The following is a 24,905-nucleotide window of genomic DNA, read 5'->3' as shown; positions in this document are numbered from 1 at the left end:
ATACTGACTTTTGATGCATGCCTTTTAAATTTTTTCATAAGTTCCAGTTTGTCTATTCTTTCTTTTCTTGCCTATTCTCCATACCCACGAAATCACTGCTATATTCAATGTCATGAAGCTTTTGCCATATGTTTCCTTCTAAGAGTCTTATAGTTTTAAGTCTTATGTTTAGGTCTTTGATCCATTTTGAGTTAATTTTTGCATATGGTGTTATAAGGGTCCAGCTTCATTGCTTTGCGTGTAGTGTTTTTCCAACACCATTTGTTAAGGACGCTGTCCTTTCCCCATTGAGTGGTCTTGGCACCCTTGTCAAAGATAATTTGACTATATTTGTTAGGGTTTATTTCTGGGCTCTCTATTCCATTGTTCTACATGTCTGTCTTTATGGCAGTATCACACTGTTTTGATTATTATAGCTTTGTTGTAAGTTTTGAAATCAGGGAGTGTGTCCTTCAGTTTTGTGTTCTTTCTCAAGATTGTTTTGGCTATTAAGGGTCCCATGAGAATCCATATGAATTTTAGGATAGCTTTCTATTTCTACAAAAAATGTTTTTGTTATTTTGATAGATATTGTATTGAATATGTAGATAACTTTGGGTAGTGTTGATGTCTTTTTTTGTTTGTTTGTTTGTTTTTTGAGACAGAGTTTTTCACTCTTGTCGCCCAGGCTGGAGTGCAATGATGTGATCTTGGCTCATCGCAACCTCTGCCTCCCAGGTTCAAGTGATTCTCCTTCCTCAGCTTCCCAAGTAGCTGGGATTACAGGCACCTGCCACCATGCCCGTCTAATTTTTGTATTTTTAGTAGAGATGGGATTTCACCATGTTGGCCAGGCTGGTCTTGAACTCCTGACCTTAGGTGATCTCCCCGCCTTGGCCTCCCAAAATGCTGGGATTACAGGTGTGAGCCACTGTGCCCGGCCAGTGTTGACATCTTAATATTAAATCTTTCAGTCCATGAACATGGGATGTATTTCTATTTATTTATGTGTTCTTTACTTTCAGCAATGTTTTATACTTTTCATTGTACATGTCTTTCATCTCTTTGGTTAAATTTAATTTGAAGTATTTTATTATTTTTGATGCTATTGTATTTTTAATTTTGTTTGATTTATATTTATTTATTTATTTTTTGAGATGGAGTCTCGCCCGGTTTCTCAGGCTCTAGTGCAGTGGCATGGTCTCAGCTTGGTGCTACTTCCACTTCTGAGACTCAAGAGATCCTCTCACCTCAGCCTTCTGAGTAGCTGGGACTACAAGTGCATGCCATCACACCTGGCTAATTTTTGTATTTTTTTAGAAACAGGGTTTTACCATGTTGACCAGACTTGCCTCAAACTCCTGAGCTCAAGCAATCTGCCCACCTCGGCCTTCCAAAGTGTTGGGATTACGGGCATGAGCCACCACTCACTATGGTGGCTATTGTTTATGAACCTGTTTTTATTTTTGTTTTTGTTTTTTCTTTTCAGATTGTTCATTATTAGTATGTGGAAATGCAGCTGATTTTTGCATGTTAACTTTGTATCCTGCCACTTTGCTGAATTCCTTTATTAGTTTAAACAGTTTTTTGGTTGAATCTTTATAATTTTCTACATATAACATCATATCATTTAAAAACAAAAATTATTTTACTTTTTCCTCTCCAATTTGGATACCTTGTATTTCTTCTTCTTACCTAATTGCTGTGGTGAGAACTTCCATTATTATTTTGAACGAAAGTAGTGAAGATGGTCATCCTTGCCTTGTTCTATTTTAGAGGAAAAGCTTTCAATGTTTTACTATTGGGTATGATATTCACTGTAGGTTTTTTCATATGTGGCTTTTATTATGTTAAGATAGTTTCCAGCTATTCCTTCTTTGTTGAGTGTTTTTATCATGAAAAACGCGAAAGGGTGTTGTTTTGTCAGATGCCTTTCCTGCATTAATTGAGATGATCATGTGGTTTTTGTCCTTCATTCTATTAATGTGGTATATTACATGGATCCATCCTTGCATTCCAGGGATAAATCCCACTTGTCCAGGGCATATAATTCTTTTAATATGCTGCTGAATTTGGCTTGCTGGTGTTTTGAGGATTTTTGTGTCAGTATTCAAAAGTGATATTCATATGCAGTTTTCTTCCAGTACGATCTTGGTCTGGCTTTGGTATCAGGATAATGCTGACCTCACTGAATGAGTTGGAAGTATTCCCTCCTTTTCAGTGTTTTGGAAAAGCTTGAGAAAGATTGGTATTAGTTCTCTTTTAAATGTTTTGTAGAATTCACAAGTGAAGCCATCAGGTCCAGGGCTGTTCTTCGTAGGGAGATCTTAAATTACTGATTTAATCTCCGTAATAGTTATGAGTCTAATCAGTTTTTCCATTTCTTTGTGACTTAGTCTTGGTAGATTTCATGTTTCTAGGAATTTGTCTATTTCATCTAGGTTATCCATTTGTTGGCATACCATTGTTTATAGTACAGTCTTACAGTTTGTTTTTTTTTAATGTAGAATTGGTAGCAAAATCATTTCTGATTTTGGTAATTCGAGTCTTATTTCTCTCTTGTTAAAAATTCATCCAGCTAAAGGTTTGTCAATTTTGTTGATCTTTTAAAAGAACCAGCTTTGGGTTTTGTGGGGTTTTTTTTTTTTTTTTTTTCTATTCTCTATTTTGTTGATCTCTGCTCTAATCTTTATTATTTCCTTCTGCTAGCTTTTGGTTCAGTTTGTCCTGTTTTTAGTTCCTGAAGTTTTGAAGTTAGGTTGTTGATTTGAGGTCTTCTTTTTTAAAAATCAGTGTTTATAGCTATAAGTTTTTACCTTAGCATTGTTTTCACTGTGTCCCATACGTTTTGATATGTGGTGGTTTCATTTTCATTAGTCTGTAAGCATTTTCTAATTTTCCTTGTGATTTCTTCTGTGATCCATTGGTAATATTTAGGGGTGTGTTGCTTAATCTCTACAAATTTGTGAATTTTTTAGTTTCATTCATTTATTGATTTTTATCTTCATCCCATTGTTCTTGGAGAATATGATTTGTGTGATATCTATGTTTTTGAATCTAGGCCTAACTGGTAGCCTAAATTATGGCCTTTCCTGGAAAATGTCCCATGTGTACTTAGGAAGGATGTGTATTCTGTTGTTGTTAGGTACAGTGTTCTGTGTGCCTGTTAAATCTAGTTGGCTTATTGTGCTCAAGGGCTTTATTTTCTTTTTTTCTTTCTTTCTTTCTTTTTTTTTTTTTTTGAGACGGAGTTCTTGTTGCCCAGGCTGGAGTGCAGTGGCGCAATCTTGGCTCACCGCAACCTCCACCTCACAGGTTCAAGCGATTCTTCTGCCTCAGCCTCCCGAGTAGCTGGGATTACAAGCATGTACCACTATGCCCAGCTAATTTTGTATTTTTAGTAGAGACGGGGTTGGTCAGGCTGGTCACGTTGGTCAGGCTGGTCTCGAACTCAGGACTTCAGGTGATCCACCTGCCTCGGCCTTCCAAAGTGCTGGGATTACAGGTGTGAGCCACTGTGCCCGGCCAAGTGCTTTATTTTCTTGCTTATCTTTCTCTGGTTGTTGTATCCATGAATGAGAATGAGGTATTGAAGTCTCTGAGTATTGTAGAATTGTCATTTCTTCTTTCAATTATATCAATATCTGCTTTGTATATGTTGATTATCTGTTATGAGGTGCCTAAATGTTTATAATAGTTGTATGTTCTTGCTCTGTTGAACCTTTTATCAATATGTAATATTTTTCTTTGTTTCATAACCTGTTTGATTCAAAGTCTTATTTTCTTTTGATATTAGTAGAGCCGCTCCTGCTGTCTTTGGGTTACTCTTTGCATGGAATACCTTTTTCCATCCTTTCCCTTTCAATCCACTTGTATCTTTGGGTCCAAAGCGAATCTATTGTAGATAGCATAGAATGGGATCGTATCTTTTTGTTTATTCTACCAATCTCTGTCTTTGGATGGGAGGGTTTAATTAATATGCATCGAAAGTAATGACTGATATGGAGGGATTTACTTCTGTCATTTTGTTATTTCTCATATGCCTTACAGCTTTTTTGTCTCATTTTCTGAATGCTGTCTTCTTTTGTGTTGAGTTGATTCTTTGCAGTGAAACATTTAAATTACCTTTTCATTTCCTTTTGTGTAGATGCTGTAGCTATTCTCCTTGTGCTTACAATGGCCATTGCATTTAACATTCTAAAGTTTTAATACTCTAATTTTAATTTATACCAGCCTAACTTCAACAGCATACAAAAACTATGTTCCTTTACACCTCTCTCCCCACCCATTTCAGTTGTTGATGTCACAAAATAACACCTTTTTGATACATTGTGTGCCCCAAAACATAAACTAATACTTGTCTTTTTTTTTTTTTTTAACACGTTAGTGTGTTAACGTAGAAAACAAAACATAGAGGCTGGGTGTGGTGGCTCACGCCTATAATCCCAGCACTTTGGGAGGCCGAGGTGGGCGGATCATCTGAGGTCAGGAGTTCGAGACCAGCCTGGCTAAATGGCAAAACCCCATCTCTAGTCTCTACTAAAAATGCAAAAATTGTCCAGGCATTGTGGTGGGTGCCTGTAATCCCAGCTACTTGGGAGGCTGAGGCACGAGAATTGCTTGAACCTGGGAGGTGGAAGTTGCAGTGAGCTGAGATCGCACCACTACACTCCAGTCTGGGCAACAGAGCGAGACTCCATCTCAAAAAAATAAAAAGAAAAGAAAAAAAAAACATAGAGTTACAAAGCAAAGCTATAACAATCAATTTTATATTTGCCCATGTATTTACCTTTACTATGATCTTTACTTCTTCATGCAGCTTCAAATTACTGTCTAGTGTCCTTTCATTTCAACCTGCAGGACTCCGTTTAGCATTTCTTACAGGGCAGATCTAGTAGAGTGATGAACTCCCTCAGCTTTTGTTTATTTGGAAATGTCTTATTTCCTTCCTCATGTTTTGCCAGTATAGGATTCCTGGTTGACATGTTTTTCTTTTAGCACTTTAAACATATTAGCCTTCTGACCTCCAAAATGTCTGATTAGGAATCTTCTATGACCTTATTAAGTATCCGCTGTGTGTATGACAAGTCACTGCTCTCTTGCTGCTTTCAAGATTCTCTGTCTTTGACTTTTGACAGTTTGATTATAATGTGTCTTGGTGTGTGTCTTTTTTAGTTCATTATCCTTGGAGTTCCTTGAACTTCTTCAGTGTTTATATTTATGTCTTTCATTAAATTTAGGGAAAATTTTGACCATTATTTCTTCAAGCATTCTCTCTGACATCTTCTGTCTCTCTCCTTCTGAGATTGTCACGTGCAAATGTCAGTTCACTTGATGGTGTTCATGGTCCCTTAATCTCTGTTCACTTTTCTTCTTTTTTTTTTTTTTCTGTTATTCAGATGTGATCATTTCCATTGTCCTGTTTTCAAGTTCACTAATCCTTCTGCCTGTAGAAATATGCCTTTGAATTCTTCTAATGAATTTTTCATTTCAGTTATTATACTTTTTAGTTCCAGAATTTCTTTTTGGTTTCTTTTTAGGTTTTCTATGCCTATCAATATTTCTATTTTGTTCATATATCCTTTTCTTGACTTTTCCCACATATTCCTGTAGTTTTTCGAGCATCTTTAAGATCACTGTTTTAAAGTCTGTTTCTAGTGGATCTGCCATCTACCCTTTCTCAGGATCAGTTTCTGTTGGATTTGTAGTTTTCTTTTGGATGGGCCATACTTCACTGTTTCTTTGTGTGCCTTGTGATTTTATCGTTGAAAACTGGACATTTGTATCTTATCATGTGGCCACCGTGGGAATCAGATTCTTTGCCTCTCAGTGTTTTCTGGAGTTTTGTTTTGTTTTGTTTTGTTTTGTTTGATTTTTGAAGGCTGTCTCTGTGCCAAGGATCAGCCCGAGGTATGAACTTAAAGTCTTTTCAGTTCTCTTTGAAGACTGTACCTTTCCCTGGGCATCCACGGTAACTATAATTTCCCTATAAATATGTTTATTTTTTAATGTCTTAGTCTTTAATATACATCTCCCAAAGGTGGGAAAGAGAAAAGTGAAAGAGTAGGGATGGGGGAAGCACTGGCCCTTGAAGTTCCCAGGGAGTCACTTAAGCTAGACGAGGAGGGGCTTGGCACCCTGACTGGCTGCCTCTATTCCGCCCTTCCATGACAAGAACACAGATCCTTAACATTTTGAAGACAGTGTTCTTATTGCCTATCCTGGCTCTTAGAAGCTGCATGCAAGCTGCTCCCATAACATGTACACAGCTGCCTGCTATGAGGCTGAGTCGTCCGGGACTGGTAGCGGCTTTGGAGCTAAGAGCGGAGATTGACTGAAAATAACTGCAATTTACTGTCAAGCCTTCCCCTGAATGTTACAAGCCTTCAATAGACTCCAGAGTTCCAAAATAGTTACATCAGACAAATTCTGCCAGCGTAATTTTTGTCTGGGTGGGGTAAAGTATTCCTAGTGCTTTCTACTCCAGCATCTTCCCAGAATCCTCTACCTGGATATTTTTTAAGTTCGTACTTAGTTGAATTCTGGAGTAAATTAACTTTGCTATTCTCCTTCAGCACAACACAAGGACTTCCTGTGCTTTTTCCTACAAGTTTCCTTTTAAACAAGTTGATACTTGTTTGTTTATTTATTTATTGTTGAGACAGAGTTTCACTCTGGTTGCCCAGGCTGGAGTGCAATGGCATGATCTCGGCTCACTGCAACCTCTGCCTCCCGGGTTCAAGTGATTCTCCTGCCTCAGCCTCCCGAGTAGCCAAGATTACAGGTGTACACCACCACACCTGGCTAATTTTGTATTTTTAGTAGAGATGGGGTTTCACCATGTTGGTCAGGCTGGTCTTGAACTCCTGACCTCAAGTGATCTGCCTGCCTTGGCCTCCCAACATTCTGGGATTACAGGCATGAGCCACCATGCCTGGCCGATACTTGTTTAGATGTGTCCTCATACATACCACTTTCTCAATTCACCTTTGTTTTTGGCACTCCCAGCTGTTCCTGCTGGCACAGTTTCCTTCTTACTGAACTCAGTGGTAAACTTAGCCTTCTTTTTTCTCCCCAAAACATCTTTATTTCACTTTCTTGAATAATAGATCATCAGAGTAGAAACTCTAAATCGAGGTATTTCCTATTAGCACTTTGAAGATAGTCCTCTATTGCCTTCCAACATAATTATTTCATTATCTTCTAATGTCTTTCATCACCACGAAGAAAATGTCTGGCGTCATTCCTTAGTTTTGGAGTCTGCTGATAAATTCAGCACCAGTAACATTTATTAAGGTTACCGTGGTAAGCACTACACATGCCATAACTCATTTAATCCTTACAAAAGTCTATTGGATCATAGATACTATTTTTTCTCATATTCCAAAGAAGGAAACTGAGGCTTAAAAGAGTACAAGTCTAGCTGGATGCAGTGGCTCACGCCTGTAATCGCAGCACTTTGGGAGACTGAGGCGGGTGGATCACCTGAGGTCAGGGGTTCAAGACCAGCCTGGCCAACATGGCAAAACCCCATCTTTACTGAAAATATAAAAATTAGGTGGGCATGGTGGCACTTGCCTGTAATCCTAGCTACTTGGGAGGCTGAGGCAGGAAAATAACTTGAACCCAGGAGGCAGAGGTTGCAGTGAGCCGAGATTGCACCACTGTACTCCAGCCTGGATGACAGAGCAAGACTCTGTCTCAAAAAAAAAAAAAAAAAGTACAAGTCTTGTCCAAGGGCAAATAGGACACAACTAGAATTCAATCCCAAGTGTTTCCAAATACAAAGACTACTTTGAACAAGTACATTGTACAGACAAGGTAGGGAAGGTGAAATGTCCTTTGGAAACAGGAGACAGAGTCCCTGTCCCAGCACAGCCAACAGCAGTCTCCTTGATCTCCATGATCATTAGCTCTGAGAGTCTGGCCATAATTAAGACCCTGTAGATAATTAGGCACTGATCACAGGGACCTCCTTCTTGGAGATAATAAAACTTGTAGTCTGTAAAGGGAGGGGAAGAAGAGCTATCACCTCCCTCACACCCTCCCATCTTGGAATAAGAAGAGACTTGCGTAGCTCCATTTAGGTTTTGCACAGTGTTCTCTTAGCAAAACCTAGTGACTGTGGTACATGTGGAACTCACCCTCATCAGAGGCCTGATTGCTCCCAGCAGCAGTTGCTTTTAGAGAAATATCAGAAGAAATTGGCATTTTGGTAACACTGCTCAGAGGATTTAGCTCCACTCCAACAAAATGGGAGATTAAGATTGAAACTTCAGAAAATGAATTTCCAGATAAACTTTTAGAATTGCACTTGGATATGTCAAGAATGTAATCTTATGGTTATAGTTTTGTCTGTGAAAACGGTTCCACGGGCGACTGTTACCATATGATCCTACTTATTACCAGTAAACTCAGAAGAAGGTGGCAACAGCTCTCAGCATTCCACTATTGCAGGCAATCACAAGTCTGCCCTTGTGATTTCTGCCTCTTCTTACCCAAAGAAGAAACTATACAGTTATAGCTACAACCAGCAAGAACAAATTTTGGTGAATCTGGGAAGTTCAAAAGATACCACTGTAATGAAATCACCATTGCAAAATTATGACTGAGACAATGAAAGAGAGCTCACCTAACCAACTCCATCTTGCTTCTAACCTCCAAGCTGCCCTTCTTCATTCTTGGGTGTAGACTGAACTAACTTTGGGAGGAATTTAGTTTATAGTTTATAATTTAAAACAAAGATGATAATAGCCCTTTCCTAAAACAAACCTCCTTCTTGCTAGGGACCCGATGGCCTTTGTAGGACTAAGAAATTAGCCACACGATTAGAAATTAGTGTTTAGGAGTCATGCAGCTGGAGGCTACAAGATTCTGACCCTCCCTAAACTGCCCCTAAGATCAGTGCTTGAGAAATTTTGCAGACTTGCACTTGATGGATCAGCTGGCACCACCCAGCTCGATAAACTGGCTCATCTGATCTTGTGGCCCCCACCTAGGAACTGACTCAGCTCAAGAGGACATCTTCAGTTCCCAATGATGTCATCTCTGACCAATCAGCACTCCTGGCTCACTGGCTTCCCCCCACCCACCAAGTTGTCCTTAAAAACTCTGCTCCCTGAATGCTCAGGGACACCGATTTGAATAATCATAAAACTCCGGTCTCCCGCACAGCTGGCTGTGTGTGAATTACTCTTTCTCCATTGCAGTTCCCCTGTCTTGATTAATTGGCTCGGTCTAGGCAGTGGGCAAGGTGAACCCACTGGGTGGTTTCAGTAACACTCTTTTTTTGTAGTCTAAAATTCACCCCTCAGTATTCCAAAATCACTTCTCCCTCAGACGACCCCTGGACTTCCTCTACTCCCACACAGTTAACATTAATTTTGAGTTGTGAGAAGGTCCGGTAGCCTCTCTTCCTTCATCAGTACTTCCCCTGCTGTGTGGCTTGTAAGTATGATTGCATGTTTGGAAGACCCATTTAGAAAATAATAATTGACACTAAGATCACATAAAAGCCCTTGAGTGTAGAAATGAAAATAATATGAATGATTCGTTTTGCATTAGTGTTCTTTTTTATTTTTGTTTTATTCTGTTTTGTCTATTATATATGGCCTTTGAAATGCTGATTGTGCAGATAGATGAATTTTACCCAAACAAAGGGCTGACCTTTGCCCTCAGCTTCCAGGGGGTGACCTCTAAGCCCTTGGAATGTCCTGCCTGATAAGAGTACCTTCGTTTATTTGTAGGCCTTAGGCCACACCAGATATTCTATTATTATTATTATTTTTTTTGAGATGGACGTCTCACTCTGTTGCCCATGCTGGAATGCAGTGGCACGATCTCTGCTCACAGCAACCTCCGCCTCCCAGGTTCAAGTGATTCTCCTGCCTCAGCCTCCTACATAGCTGGGATTACAGGCATGCACCACCACACCCGGCTAATTTTTGTATTTTTAGTAGAGATGGGGTTTCACCATGTTGGCCAGGCTGGTCTCAAACTCCTGACCTCAGGTGATCCTCCCACCTCAGCTGCCGAAAGTGCTGGGATTACAGGAGTTAGCCACCAAGCCCAGCCCCCACACCAGATATTCTCTGCCAACCAAATGATTTCATATGGTTGGGGCTTTGGGCCATGCAGTTATTGGCTCAACCTCTGGAGGGGCTGGAAATTAAGGTCAGACATGTAGCAGTCAACCGTGTCTAGGTGACTGAGCCACAGTAAAATCTTTGGGCACCAAGACTCAGGTGCATTTCCAAGGTTGGCAGCACTCTGTGCATATCATCATACATCCATGCTGGGAGAAGTCAGCTCTGTCTATAACCCCTCTGCGATAGGACAACTGGAAGCTCCAAGCATGGAATTCTCCTAGACTCGGTCCCATGTGCCTGTTCCCTCCGTTAGCGTTAATGTGTGTCCTTATGCTATAATAAAACATACATGAATATAACAGCTGTCAGAGAGTTCTGTGGGTCCTTCTAGTGAACTGTTAAATTTGGAGGTGGTCTTGGGGGCCCCTGAACTTTGCACTGGTGAATGTGTTTTCCAATCCTCGTTTCACCATTTCTCATTCTGAACTGCAATATGGGAGTAGCTCTGTTTTCTGGGGTGATTGTGACGGCTAAATGAAGTGAAGTATAAAAAGCATCTAGAATTGTGCCTTGCCTATAGCAGTGTATTAGTCTTTTCTCACGCTGCTGATAAAGACATACCCGAGATTGGGTAATTTATAAGAAAAAAAGGTTTAATGGACTCACAGTTCACGTGGCTGGGTGGCATCACAATCATGGCAGAAGGTGAAAGGCACGTCTCACATGGAGGCAGACAAGAGAAGAGAACTTGTGCAGGGAAACTCCCCTTCATAAAACCATCAGATCTTGTGAGATTTATTCACTATCTCCGGAATAGCACAGGAAAGGCCCACCCCCATGATTCAATGACCTCCCACCTAGCCCCTCCCACAACACATGGGAATTGTGGGAACTGCAATTCAAGATGGGATTTGGGTGGAGACACAGCCAAACCGTATCAAGCAGTTTCTTAATAAAGGCTTTTTCCTAAGGATTCTGACCATTTGCTTTTTAAATAAAGAATGGTATAGTGTTACGTGGAGGAATAGTCATACAAACCACCTCCAATGTTGATGCTAATAAATAGCTTGTGGGGTACTCTTTTTTCAGCTCATATATAAGATTTCCTTCTTATTTCAACTCTTGAATGTGTAGAACTATGAGACCTTTGTATGATTAGAACTTTTTCAGTGACTCTGCAGTATTTATAACAAAAGCTAGAACAACTTTCAGCAGAACCTGGTTTGAGACAGTGGCTGGGGGCCAGTCGAATGATACAGATTTTTTCTTTGTGACATTTTGAGTTTGAGGTGACTGGATCTCCCGTATAGATGAGTCTATGGAGAAGTTACAAGGGAAACCGATGGGAAGTCAGTTCTTCATCTGCAACCTCTTGCCTGTAACTGTTAGGAACTAGTTCATGTAGTGGGAGGAGAATATCCTTCACTGTGGCAGTTTTATTTTTTTGGTTATTATTTTCTGAGAAGGGATGGAAGCTTGTAAATAAAATCAAACAAATCAAAGGCAGAGCACACTGACTTTAGAGGTGTGCATAAAAAGCTTTCGGCTCCCCTCGTTTGCCTAAGGCCTCTTGTGCTGTACTTGAGTAGAGAAATAATTAACAGACAGTAGGCTTTTCAGTGCACTTATTGTTTAGACTGAATGTCAAGAGAAGTTGAAGTACCTTAAGAATTTGGAATATAGGCCGGGTGCAGTGGCTCACGCCTGTAATCCTAGCACTTTGGGAGGCTGAGGTGGGCGGATCACCTGAGGTCAGGAGTTCGAGACCAGCCAGGCCAACATGGCGAAACCCCATCTCTACTAAAAATGCAAAAATTAGCTGGGTGTGATGGGGCATGCCTGTAATCCCAGCTACTCGGGAGGCTGAGACAGGAGAATCTCTTGAACCTGGGAGGCAGAGGTTTCAGTGAGCCAAGATTGTGCCACTGCACTCTAGCCTGGGCAACAGAGTGAGACTCCATCTCAAAAAAAAAAAAAATTGTAATATACACTGTTTTCTGTAAGTTTTAGATAAGTTAAAGGGAGTTAACTTAGGGATATTGCACACAAATAAGTCCAGGGGTAAAACAAAATAAAACAAACAAAAAAACAATGCTCTGGCCAGGTGAGGTGGCTCACACCTGTATTCCCAGCATTTTAAGAGGCTGAAATGGGAGAATTGCTTGAGCCCTGGAATTCAAGACCATCCTGGGCTGCATAGCAAGACTGTCTCTCTACAAAACATTAAAACATTAGCTGGATATGGTGGCATGCACTGTAGTCCCAGCTCTTCCAGAGACTGAGGAGGGAGGATCCTTGAGCTGAAGAAGTTGAGGCTGCAGTGAACTATGATTGCACCACTGCATTCCAGTCTGGGCGACAGAGGAAGACCCTGTCTCTAAAACAAAACAAAACAAAAAGCCTCTCTTTGCAGTTTCCTTGAGAAATATTTGACAGACATGACTATTAGTTCTGTCATTTTCCAGTTTGAAAGCTACCAGTAGCATGGGATCGTGTAATGGCCACGGTCTCTTTAACACCCTCCAATTTGAATCTTGGCCCTTCTACTTCCTGAGGATATGGCCTAAGCACATCTATCACTTAGCTTTTTTTGGACTTTTGCTCTCATTCTAAAGATAGGAATGTGACTACAACATGTTTATTATGTGGATTACACAAGATAGAGAACCAAACATAGCACCTAGTACCCAGTAGGACACTTCACAAGGATTTGTCACTACTGTTTGCCTGCCAGTCCTCTCCTTTCCTCTGCCCTACATTTTTTGGCTGAGGTTGTTGATGTGCTTTTTCCTTTCTTGGATGAATACAGTCACCACTATTTTAAACCTTATTTTTAGTTTTGTCAAAATTCTACGTGGACAGTTAAAAAGTCCAAGTTTATTAAAAAACAAAACAAAAACGAAAAACAGCAGTTCCTTGTACCCTCCTCAAACACAAACACACCTCCATTTCCCCCTCTCAAGCAACAACCACTTTCAGATTTTCTAGGTGATTCATTTGGTATTTATCTCCGTATCTCTAAATAGCATACTTATATTGCTGCTCGCCCCTGCACCCCCAACCTGCCATTTTGCTTATTATCTCTTTTCTTTTCTTTTCTTTTTTTTTCTTTTTTGAGGCGGAGTCTTGCTCTGTCCCCCCAGGTTGGAGTGCAGTGGCGCGATCTTGGCTCACTGCAACCTCCACCTCCCGGGTTCAACCAGTTCTCCTGCTTCAGCCTCCCGAGTAGCTGGGACTGCAGGAGGGTGCCAGTTTTTGTATTTTTAGTAGAGATGGGGTTTCACCTTGTTGGCCAGGCTGGTCTTGAACTCCTGACCTCAAATGATCCACCCACCTCGGCCTCCCAAACTGCTGGGATTACAGGTGTGAGCCACCATGCCTGGCCGCTTATTATCTCTTTACTGTGTACCATGGAAGATGAGGCTCGAGCTTGCTTCTACCTTCTCCTGGAACATCCTTTCCCATTCCCCCACCCTCCTAACATACACATACCAGATTTTTATTTAGATGATTGTTTTTTTGCATTATTATAACCATGTGAACACTGTTCACAGCCAAGCCATGCCATCTCCTGCAATTGCTATTTGTTTCCAGTGCCACCTTTGGTTAACTTTTATTATTTTCTTCATCTAGATTTCTGTGTTCTTTTGCTAACAACTCTCAAACTCTCTGCCATCTCAAATATATTGCCTCTCAGACTTTCAGATGCGTTGGATTTGCTATCAGGTTCATCTTTTTGAAGAAGTCTCCGCAGGACACTTACTTACCCACCTACCTTGGACAGTTCACTCTCTACCACCTAGTTCACAGCTGTTATCCTGGGATCACCAGCTCTGTCTTGAGTGAAATGTCTCTAGGATCCCGTGTTTCCTAAAGTTACTCCTTCTTTCACAGGAAACGCAACTTCTAGGAGATTCCTAAGAAACTAGTATGTAAAAAGTACAACTTTTTGAGACCTTTACTGTCTAAACGTGTTTTCATTCTCCCTACGCATTTGATTTGGATATAGAATTCTTGGCTGGAAACTATTCCCCCTTTGAGGTTGGACCTACTGTCTTTCAGCTTTCCTTGCAGTAATTGAGAACTCAAAAGGTATTCAGATTCTTAATCCTCTGTGTATGACCATGTTTTTCTCATTAGATTTTCTCTTTGTCTCCATTGTTTTGAAATTTCACTGTAATGTGCCTCAGACAGTGTGTCTGGTTTTATCCGTTGTAGACACCTTTAATGTGGAAACTCGTGTCCTTCACTTCTTAACATTTCCAGAATTATTTCAATGAATATATCCTCTCTTCTATTTTTTTTTTCTCCTTTCTGTCTAGAACTACTAAAAAGAAAAGTTTTAAATTGGGTCTTATGGACTAGTTCTTTAATATTAAAAAAAAAAAAAAAAATCTTTTCTGCCAGGTGCAGTGGCTCACGCCTCTTATCCCAGCACTTTGGGAGGCCAAGGCGGGCAAATCACCTGATGTCAGGAGTTCAAGACCAGCCTGGCTAACATGGTGAAACCCCATCTCTACTAAAAATACAAAAAATTAGCCAGGCGTGGTGGCACATGCCTGTAGTCCCAGCTACCCTGGAGGCTGAGACAGGAGAATCTCTTGTACTGGGGTTGTAGAGGTTGCAGTGAGCTGAGATCACGCCATCGCACTCCAGCCTGGGTGACAGAGTGTCCTCACCCAGCCACTGCTCCCAGCCTCTTTTTGTTTATTTTTATCCCTCTATCATGTTAGAAGTTTTTCTGAGGTGGCTGATGGTCATAGGTTATATGCTTGTGTTTGAGAGTGGGAGACTAAAGACCAGCTTGGCCAACATGGTGCAACCCCATCTCTTCAAAAAATACAAAAATTAGCCAGGCATGGTGGTGCACGCCTGTAATCCCAGCTACTCAGGAGGCTGAGGCAGGAGAATCGCTTTAACCCGAGAGGCGGAGGTTGCAGTGAAGCCGAGATTGTGTCACTGCACTCCAGCCTGGGCGACAGAGCATGACTCCGTCTCAAAAATAAATAATTAAAAATAATAATAAAAAATAAAGAGCACCCTAATGGTACGGGCTTGACTCTATCTTGGAGTGATCTGCCGGATCATTTCCTTAGGGAATCCCAACCTCAGTATCTTGTCATCTGTCTTCTTGGGCTGGTCAGTAGGGTCTTGTCTTCTCATTTTCTGCAGCTTGCAGTGGTCCCTGGTGGTCCAGAAACAGGAAAGGGAATAGTTTTATTATGGCAGCCCTGCTCTCAGCTATACCTGCTGTCCCACAGACCATAGATCCTTTCTGAATTGTCTTCTGAGAAGAAACCTCCAAGCATCTGTCAGGGCATGGAGTGGGCAGGTGCTCAGCTGTGAATATGTGCAGGGGGGTCAGGAACTTGAGATTCTAATCATGTCTTAAACAGAATATAAACCTGCCTTTGTGTTTTTGGTGGAGGGTGGGTTTGGTACCTCCTCAATCCATGCTTCCTGTGGGGGAGAACTGGTGCAGCCAGTTTCTGAGCCTTTGAGGAATTCTAAAGCATAATTTGAGCTGAATCTTGGATTTCTCTATTTGCTAGCTTAGGATTCAGCTCTCTTGGGTCTGCTAAACCTGTTTGCTCACCCATCATCTTTTCAGCTTCTAAAAGTCCAATACTGTTTTCTCCTCTCCTGATAGCTTTATTTTTATGTTATATATCTTTTTAAAATGTTCTTACTGTCATTTTAGTGGGGTTTCAAGAGGAAGTAATAGTAAATGCATGCGTTTAATCTACCATCTTTAATAGAATCTTTTTAAACATTTACACTAACAGAGAACCTATGCCATTATTATTGTTTAGTGATGAAATTCTCCCTATGTGAAAGATGAGAACATAAGGAGAACGAGGCCCTTTGTACAGCAGTTTGATTCTTGCAGAGAGTGGGAGCCTGCATTGCCTCATCTAGCCAGCAAGGCCACAGACCCTTAGCAGCCTGGCTTTATTAAGTCAGGCTGTACCTTATTGCGCTTGTGTGTTTTTAAGATCATTTATGACCTTTTGAGTTTATTTGTAATTCTGCATAGATTCCATTCTTCCCTTACTGTTGGATTCGAGGGATTCTTTTAGCAGGGTGACCTCGTGTCTCAGGATACTTAACCTCAGATTTTACGATTTGGGGTTTCATGCCTCTGTTTATGCAGCTGTCTCTCAGTGCTGTTTGTGTGTCAGTCATACCAAATTTTGCTCTTTCAGCTTCTGCCTTTTACATGGAATGCTTTGATTTTTTCTGAGCTGTGATTAATCAGTATGATTCGTCTCAGATTGCCCTGAGAGGCGGCAAATGTGGTTCAGTTTTGTCTTTTGGGTCTAGTGGCTCTGGTCATTTCAGAATAACTTACTCTTAAGGACTGAATGTTTGTGGCCCCCCTCCCCCTCCCAAATTCATAGGTTGAGGTCCTAACTCCCAGTGTGGCTATATTTGGAGATGGGGTTTCAAAGGAAGCAACTGGGATTAAATGAGGTTATAAGGGTAAGCCCTGATCTGATAGGATCAGTGTCTTTATAAGAAGAGACATCAGGGCTGGGTGCGGTGGCTCACGCCTGTGATCTTAGCATTTTGGGAGATCAAGGTGGGAGAATCACTTGAGGCCAGGAGTTCAAGAGCAGCCTGGGCAAAATAGCTAGACCCTTTCTCTACAGAAAATTTAAAAATTAGCTGGGCATAGTGACATGTACCTGTAGTCTCAGCTACGCAGGAGGCTGAGGTGGGAGGATGGTTTGAGCCCATAAGATTGAGGCTGCAGTGTGCAATAGTTGCACCACTGCACTCCAGCCTGGGTGACAGAGTGAGAACCTAGCTCTTAAAAAAAAAAAAAGGAAGAAGAAGAGACATGAGAGGGCTCAAGTCACTTGCTCACTCTCCATGTACATGTACCAAGAAAAGGCCATGTGGGACAGAGCAAGAAGGCAGCCACCTGCAAGACAGGAAGAGAGCCCTCACCAGAAACAGAGCCAGAACCTTGGAATTCCAGCCTCCAGAACTGTGAGAAAATAATTTCTGTTGTTTCAGCCCCCCACACTATGGCATTTTGTTACGGCAGCCTGAGCTAATACTCCTACTTTGTCCTGCGTTTACTTGGTCTTCCAGTTAGTTTTTTTAGACTTTGGGAATCAGAGCAGTCAGTTGTCAGATTTTAGCTTACAGTTGTCCTACCTGTGCAACTGAAATTTCTTCCATTTTAAACCAGAGTAGAGATTTAGAGTCAAAAGAAACCAGATCTTTTAGTGCAGAAGTTTTCACACTGCATTAGAAGTGAGGAGTTGGTTTTGTGAGTTGCAGCCAGCAGTTCTCTTATGAAATGCATTGCCTGCAGTTTTGTGAAAGTTGTATTTCCAGCCTGTGTATATATATTTGCTTGTACTAGATTGAGATATAAAGTATATTTCTGACTGTAGGTATGGTTAAAAAAAAAAATTAAGTCCATTGTATTGCTCAAACTAATCCTTTACTCTCTCTTAGAACATCCATGGCAAATGATCATGTTAGAGTTTGAGGGTGAAGGAGCATCAGGATTATGAACCAGAGGGGTCAGACTTCAGACCTAGAAATCGAAACACCAAAGGGACACAAATAGGGAAGAAGAGAGTATGGTCATCTCTGTCTTTCAGCAAGCAACACTGGGATCCCCAAAAAGACTCCTCTACAGGGCCAAGCTTCTGTGATTTATCACACCTGTCCCTGTACTCCCCAAGTGCCTTGTACATAACCTCACTCACTATACATGCTATGTTGTATTATAATTATTTTCTAAATGTATGTAACTGGGCCAAGTCCATAGTTGGCCCAGTTGGCCCATGTTGATGGATGGATCATCATTTTTGGCCTCATTTGACTGCCATGCATGTTGAATTACATGTTAATGTTATGTCAGTCACCCCAGGCTCGGTCAAGGGTGAGTGTCATGCCTCTATCATGGATACACAGTGAAGCAGTCCCTTCTATTCTATGGAGCCAGTAGCAGCAAAATCCCGTCATGTCTCAAGATGTCAGTAGAATGGGTGGAATTTTGATTCTTTGTATGGTCTTCTAGCTTTGTTAAGAGGTGAGGAAGGGCTGGGTGCAGTGGCTCACGCCTGTAATCCCAGCGCTTTGGGAGGCCGAGATGGGCGGATCACGAGGTCAGGAGATCGAGACCATCTTGGCTAACTCGGTAAAACACCGTTTCTACTAAAAATACAAAAAAAATTAGCCAGGTGTGGTGGTGGGCGCCTGTAGTCCCAGCTACTTGGGAGGCTGAGGCAGGAGAATGGCGAGAACCCAGGAGGCGGAACTTGCAGTGAGCCGAGATAGCACCACTGCACTCCAGCCTGGGAGACAGAGCGAGACTCTGTCTCAAAAAAAAAAAAAAAAAAAAGAGGTGAGGAAGAAAGGCTGGGCCCTCGCATGTCCTGGGTGACGGCATATGTTGTTAAGTTCATATATTCACAGAGCCAGCAGGCTTGGTGGGGTGGAATGCAGGAGGAGGAAACTGCAGGGGCCATTATAGTGTCTGCGGAAGTTCAGGACAGTGAGGTCCTGTGGCCAGAAAACTGACAGAAACTGTCTAACACGGAACTCTCTCACTGCAACCGAACTAACAGGATTTAGGAAGACTTCCCAGAGCAAAGGATGAAGGACATGTGAGTTAGACAGAGGAAACAGCATGGGCATCACGTGAGAGGACCACAGCTCACCAAGAGATGCAGATTTGATACTCAGAGTTCACATTCAGGATCATAGGAATGAATTCTGCTGTCGGCGCAGTCTCAGGCCGGCTGTGGGAAGTTGAGAGAAGCCACAGCTGGAATCAGAGGAAGGGCCTGCGTGACCAAGTCATGCCACCGGCGGCAGAAGCGCTGCCCAGGGAGAATCAATGGAGGTGTGAGGGGCCAGGGAAAAGGAGGTCACCTTTGACTCTGCAATTTTGAGGCTCAGTGCCTGGGAATGACAGTGATTGCTTCCACAGTAGTAGACAACACTTCAGGGACAGTCTGTCTTGGGAGAGAAAATGATGGTGAGATAGAAATTTTACATCTTGGGTTGTAAAGTTCACAGGGCCCTTGAGGCACCATTTCCAAGAATGGTCTTATCACAAGAAAACTTCTTCTAATTCATAGAGTAATTAAGCTTTTCCACGTATTCAGCATTTTCCCCCTAGAAAGCTCTTAGCTAGAGGGTAAAAAATCAGATGTCATTTAAATTCAACATATTTTAATATTCCAAATTCAGGAACCTATGTATTTTCTTTTTTCTTTTTTTTTTTTTGTGGCTAGAACAGGAAATTGTTCCTTAGTTCATTTAGTTAGTCGGAGTTTTCTTATTTTTATTTTTGAGATGGAGTTTCACTCTTGTCACTGAAGCTAGAGTGCAGTGGCACAGTCTCGGCTCACTGCAACCTCTACCTCCCAGGTTCAAGCGATTCTCCTCCCTCAGCCTCCTGAGTAGCTGGGATTACAGGCACATACCACCACGCCCAGCTGATTTTTGTATTTTTAGTAGAGATGGGGTTTTACTATGTTGGCCAGGCTAGTCTTGAACTCCTGACCTCAGGTGATCCACTTGCCTCGGCCTTTGAAAGTGCTGGGATGACAGGCATGAGCCACCATGCCCGGCCATTAGTCGAAGTTTTTTAAAAGACAGTGGCATGGGCCGGGTGTGGTGGCTCACGCCTGTAATCCCAGCACTTTGGGAGGCCAAGGCGGGCAGATCATGAGGTCAGGAGATCAAGACCATCCTGGCTAACACAGTGAAACCCCGTCTCTACTAAAAATGCAAAAAATTAGCCGGGCGTGCTGGTGGGTGCCTGTAGTTCCAGCTACTCGGGAGGCTGAGGCAGGAGAATGGCATGAACCCAGGAGGCAAAGCTTGCAGTGAGCCGTGATCATGCCACTGCACTCCAGCCTGGGCGACAGAGCGAGACTCCGTCTCAAAAAAAGACAGTGGCATGACAAGTACTTGTCTGTTTATGAGTCAGGTATCAGTGTATTAGTTAATACATTTACACAAATGAATGCCAAACAAATGCTTTGAATTAAAAGCCTTCACCGTTCAATTAGTATTTCCTTCCGAGCCTCTTCAACTTTCTTTCTGTTTTCTTCATTCCAGGTCATTATTCCACCGTGACTTTTGAGAAGCAATTTTCTTAAGAGAGTACAAATTGGATTATCCCCTCTTACTGAATTGAAATTCTTCAGGCTTTCCACTAATGAGATATTGTATCCACGTTAGGCCAGAAAAGCTAGTTTGAGTCATTTAGTTAGCATGTTTGAATTAGAAGTTATTGATGAAACCTTCACTGATAACTCAAGCCAAGTTGAGTCTAGAAAGGATTCCACGAGGTGCTGTTAACACAGCCTTGAAAATTTGTAACCGATCAAAAGCGGCACCAGCAGGAATTAGAATGAGTTTGAATCAGCCACATGGTAACACCGAAACATTGAACCCTGTGTCAGCGGGACTGCTTGAGATAAACTTGACTTGTCTTCCGGGCCCAGCAAAACTGCAGGCCCAAGGGAAAGGAAGCTCTCCTGTGATTGTAGCGCATCTTGCTTTGATAGGAAGTCATGTCTGGAACATGGAAGAGGTTTTTTTATGTTTGTTTTTTTGATGTGATAGGGAGAAAAGATCAGACTTGTTCATGATTTTTAAAAACATTCATTTTTTTTTTCTAGGGATGTTTTTACTTCTGACTTGACACATTTTTTTCTTTCCAGTTTAAAATTGGTGGTGAATGGTGGACGTGGATCGATTATAACCGCTTCCAGGAGCTCATCCAGGAATATGAAGATAGTAGTGGATCAAAAACGTTCAGCGCAAAGGATTATATGGCCAGAACTCCTCACTGGGCATTATTTGGTGCCAATGAAAGAGGCTTTGATCCCAAGGACACAAGACATCAGAGAAAGAACAAATCAAAGGCTATTTCTGGATGTTGAGGTTATCTGATTTCAAGGTACTGAAGGGCAAAAACTTGGATGGCCTCAAAAGGTTCTTGAACACCACTGTGATTCTCCAAGGACGAATTACGTAAATTATACTTTCATACAAAGGAGACGATAAGGCAGTAAACATGGAGACATGGGGGACAGCGTTCACACTCGGAGGGCCTGGGCCACAGCCCCGATGTTTCTTTTCAGAACTCAGCCCCTTTCCTGATTTTACTTCTAAGAGGAAAATTATTTTGGGGAGGAACTACACAATCGTGATTAGAATTTAACTGATAGTTTTGTATTATAACTTGTAAGACCTGCCAGAATGCTAGTCCCGAAAGTGTCAGACAAGGAAGAAATCCCTGGGCCTCTTCCCCTTACCGGGCCCTTGGATTTCATGGAGCAGCCACTTAGCATTGAATTGCACTACCCTGAGCTAACCGTGTCTGCGCCTTCTAAGATAAGAGCTTGATCCCTTTCTTCTATCTTAAGATAGCACCTCCTGAAAAGAATCGAAGTTGTCACAACTCTCAATTATTTTTTAAACACTGCATAGATTGAGTTTTGGTTTATTACCAACCCTTCCCAAAATTGCATCGGATCTAAAACTGTACTAGATCTCATCCCATTCCCATGTAAATTACCACAGACCGCACTACCGGGGCTGGAGTGGAGTGAAGCTCTCTGCTGTAAGAGGAGTGGCCATGTGAGGGCATGGAGTCATTAGTCTCGCAAACACACTTTGGACTAAAGAGGATCATTTCTTTTTGTTCAGGAGGTCACTGTCCGGGCCTCTCATATCACGACCAGACGGCGGGTCTCCATCTTCTTTCACTCTTGTGGTCCTCGCTGCTTTACACAATCTGTTCTTTAAGGTTCAGGTGTTTTCAAGTTGGAACGATCATAAATACTCAAAATTGTTTTCAATTTAGCAAGTTCTTTTAACAGTCTTTTATGCAAAAATTGACTTAATAAAATAATCTTTTGTAAAGACTTGCAGCATGAGTTTTTTAAAATTTTTATTCTAATTATTGTGGGTACATATTAGGTGTATATATGGGGTACATGGGATGTTTTCATACAAGCATGCAATGCGTAATAATCACATCATGGAGAATGGGGTCTCCATCCCCACGAACATGTATCCTTTGTGCTAAAACCAATCCAATTATACTCTTTTAGTTATTTTTTATTTTTATTTATTTATTTATTTTGAGACAGAATCTCGCTGTCACCCAGGCTGGGGTGCAGTGGTGTAATCTTGGCTCACTGTCACTTCTGCCTCCCAGGTTCAAGCGATTCTCCTGCCTCAGCCTCCCGAACAGCTGGGATTACAGGCATGCACCACCACGCCTGGCTAATTTTTGCATTTTTAGTAGAGATGGGATTTTACCATGTTGGCCAGGCTGGTCTCGAACTCCTGACCTCAAGTGATCCTCCTGCCTCAACTTCCCAAAGTGCTAGGATTACAGGCATGAGCCACCATGCCTGGTCAGTCCTGCAGTCCTAAACCCTGTTAGACCCACCTTTTGTAACTCTATCCTCTATTCTATGCTGAATTAAAATTCATAGATATATAATCTACCTACCCAGTTGAAAACTGGACACCTTTTTTTTCTTCTTTTTTTTTTGGCAACAGGGTCTCACTCTGTTGCTGAAGCTGGAGTGCAGTAGCACAATCACGGCTCACTGCAGCCTCAATCTCCTGGGCCCAAGCAGTCCTCCCACCTCAGCTTCCTGCATAGCTGGGACTGTAGGCGTACACCACCAAGCTCAGCTAAATTTTTTTGATGTTTTTTGTAGACACAGGGTCTCACTATGTTGCCCAGGCTGGTCTTGAACTCCTGAACTTGAGAGATCCTGCCGCCTCGACCTCCCATAGTGGCTAGGATTACAGGCATGAGCCACCACACCTGGCCACCATACTTATTTCTCTTTTCCCGCTGAGGCGGGTGGATCACAAGGTCAGGAGTTTGAGACCAGCCTGACCAACATGGTGAAACCCCGTCTCTACTAAAATTACCAAAATTAGCCGGACGTGGTGGTGTGCGCCTGTAATCCCAGCTACTCAGGAGGCTGAGGCAGGAGAATGGCTTGAACCCAAGAGGCGGAGGTTGCAGTGAACTGAGATCGCACCACTGCACTCCAGCCTGGGTGACAGAGCAAGACTCCGTCTCAAAAAAAAAAAAAAAAAAAAGCTCAGTCCCACAAGACTGCCCCTCACTTCAGACACTAGTTGCAGGTAGGAGGTCCCCAGGTTACCCACAGCTTCTGTCTGACATGGCCATAAATCAGAGGTTCTTCCTCTGTAAATCAGAGGAACCCCATTCTTAGGTTCAATAATTTGCTAGAGTAGCCCACAGAACCCAAGAAAACAATTCACTTACTATTGCTGATTTATTAGGATTTTTTTTTTTTGAGACAGTCTTGCTCCATTGCCCATGCCAGAGTGCAGTGGTACAATCTCAGCTTAATACAACCTCTGCCTCCTGGGTTCAAGCAATTCCTGTGCCTCAGCCTCCCAAGTAGCTGGGAATACAGGCATGAACCACCACGCCTGGCTAATTTTTGTATTCTTAGTACAGACAGGATTTCACCATTTGGTCAGGCTGGTCTTGAACTCCTGACCTCAAGTGATCTGCCTGCCTCAGCCTTCCAAAGTGCTGGGATTACAGGCTTGAGCCACCGCGCCCAACTTATTAGGATATTTCAAAGGATACAAATGAACAGGCAGATGAAAAGATACAGAGGGCAAGGTCTGGGAAGATCCTGGGCGGAGAAGCTTCTGTCCCTGGGGAGTTGAGCTGTGCCACCCTCCCATCATGTTGATGTATTTGCCAGTCTGGAAGCTCCCTATGTGCCATAGTTAGTGGTTGTTACGGAAGCTTCATCATGTAGGCACCCCAGCAGATCGGGGGTGGGGCTGAAAGTTCCAATCTTCTAATCATGTCAGTCCTTCTGGTGGCCAGCCTCCATCCAGGAGCCCACCAAAAACAAGCCCACTTCATTAGAACAAAAGATGCTTCTGTAACCCGGGACATTCCAAGAGATTTGGATCTCGATGGCAGGAGCTGGGTCAAAAAGCAAATATGAGGATAAAAGATGCACCCGTGCATGAGATTACAAGGGTTTCAAGAGCTCTGTGCCAGGTACCGAGGACAGAAACTAAATACCAAATATATATATATAAAATTACGTCACAGATGGGATAGTGACAAAGTAGCACAGAAGTATTATCTTTCTTGAAGTCAGCGGGTCTTTTTTTTGAGATGGAGTTTCACTCTGTTGCCCAGGCTGGAGTACAGTGGTGCGATCTTGGCTTACTGCAACCTCTGCCTTCAGGTTCAAGTGATTCTTCTACCTCAGCCTCTTGAGTAGCTGGGACTACAGGCATGCGCCACGAACGCCTGGCTAATTTTTGTATTTTTAGTAGAGATGGGGTTTCACCATGTTGGCCAGGCTGGCCTCCAACTCCTGACCTCAAGTATCCACCCGCCTCGACCTCCCAGAGTGCTGGGATTACAGGTGTGAGCCACTGCAATTGGCCTAAGTCACCAGGTCTTTAAGAACATTTTTTGTTTTTAAATTTTCTTTAATTTAAATTTAACAGATAGGGTCTCACTCTGTCACCCAGGCTGGAGTCCAGTGGTGCAATTACTGCTCACTGCAGCCTCAAACTCCTGGGCTCAAGCAATCCTTCCACCTCAGTCTCTTGAGTAGCTGGGACCACCAGCACATGCCACCACGCCCGTCTAATTTTTCAATTTTTTGTAGAGATGGGGTCTTGCTGTGTTACCCAATCTGGTCTTGAACTCCTGGCCTCAAGCAATTCTACCGTCTTAGACTCCCAAAGCACTGGGATTATAGGTGTGAACCACCATGCCTGGTCCCCGCTACATCTTTCAGCTTCTGTTCA

The 24,905-nt window shown here is 42.4% G+C and overlaps 1 protein-coding gene across 5 annotated transcripts in view; it reads left to right on the top strand.

Moving 5' to 3' along the window:
* The window catches only part of LOC129040477 (S-adenosyl-L-methionine-dependent tRNA 4-demethylwyosine synthase TYW1), a 268,106-nt gene extending 246,126 nt beyond the window's left edge, over positions 1–21,980 (top strand). For 4 of the 5 annotated variants that reach the window (XM_054495067.2, XM_063668309.1, XM_063668315.1 and 1 more), the window contains one exon: positions 20,774–21,980. In XM_054495067.2, coding sequence (XP_054351042.1) covers positions 20,774–20,995 — 222 coding nt within the window. In that variant the 3' untranslated portion in view covers positions 20,996–21,980. Of the gene's footprint in view, positions 1–20,165; positions 20,738–20,773 lie in introns of those variants that run through there. The other variant, XM_063668310.1, reaches the window with a different exon arrangement.
* The last annotated feature ends 2,925 nt before the right edge of the window (positions 21,981–24,905 follow it).

The sequence above is a fragment of the Pongo pygmaeus genome, chromosome 6, assembly GCF_028885625.2.
Source record: "Pongo pygmaeus isolate AG05252 chromosome 6, NHGRI_mPonPyg2-v2.0_pri, whole genome shotgun sequence".
Classification (NCBI taxonomy): domain Eukaryota; kingdom Metazoa; phylum Chordata; class Mammalia; order Primates; family Hominidae; genus Pongo; species Pongo pygmaeus.
The sequence above is the reverse complement of the archived record's forward strand: the minus strand, read 5'-3'. Positions and strand labels throughout refer to the sequence as shown.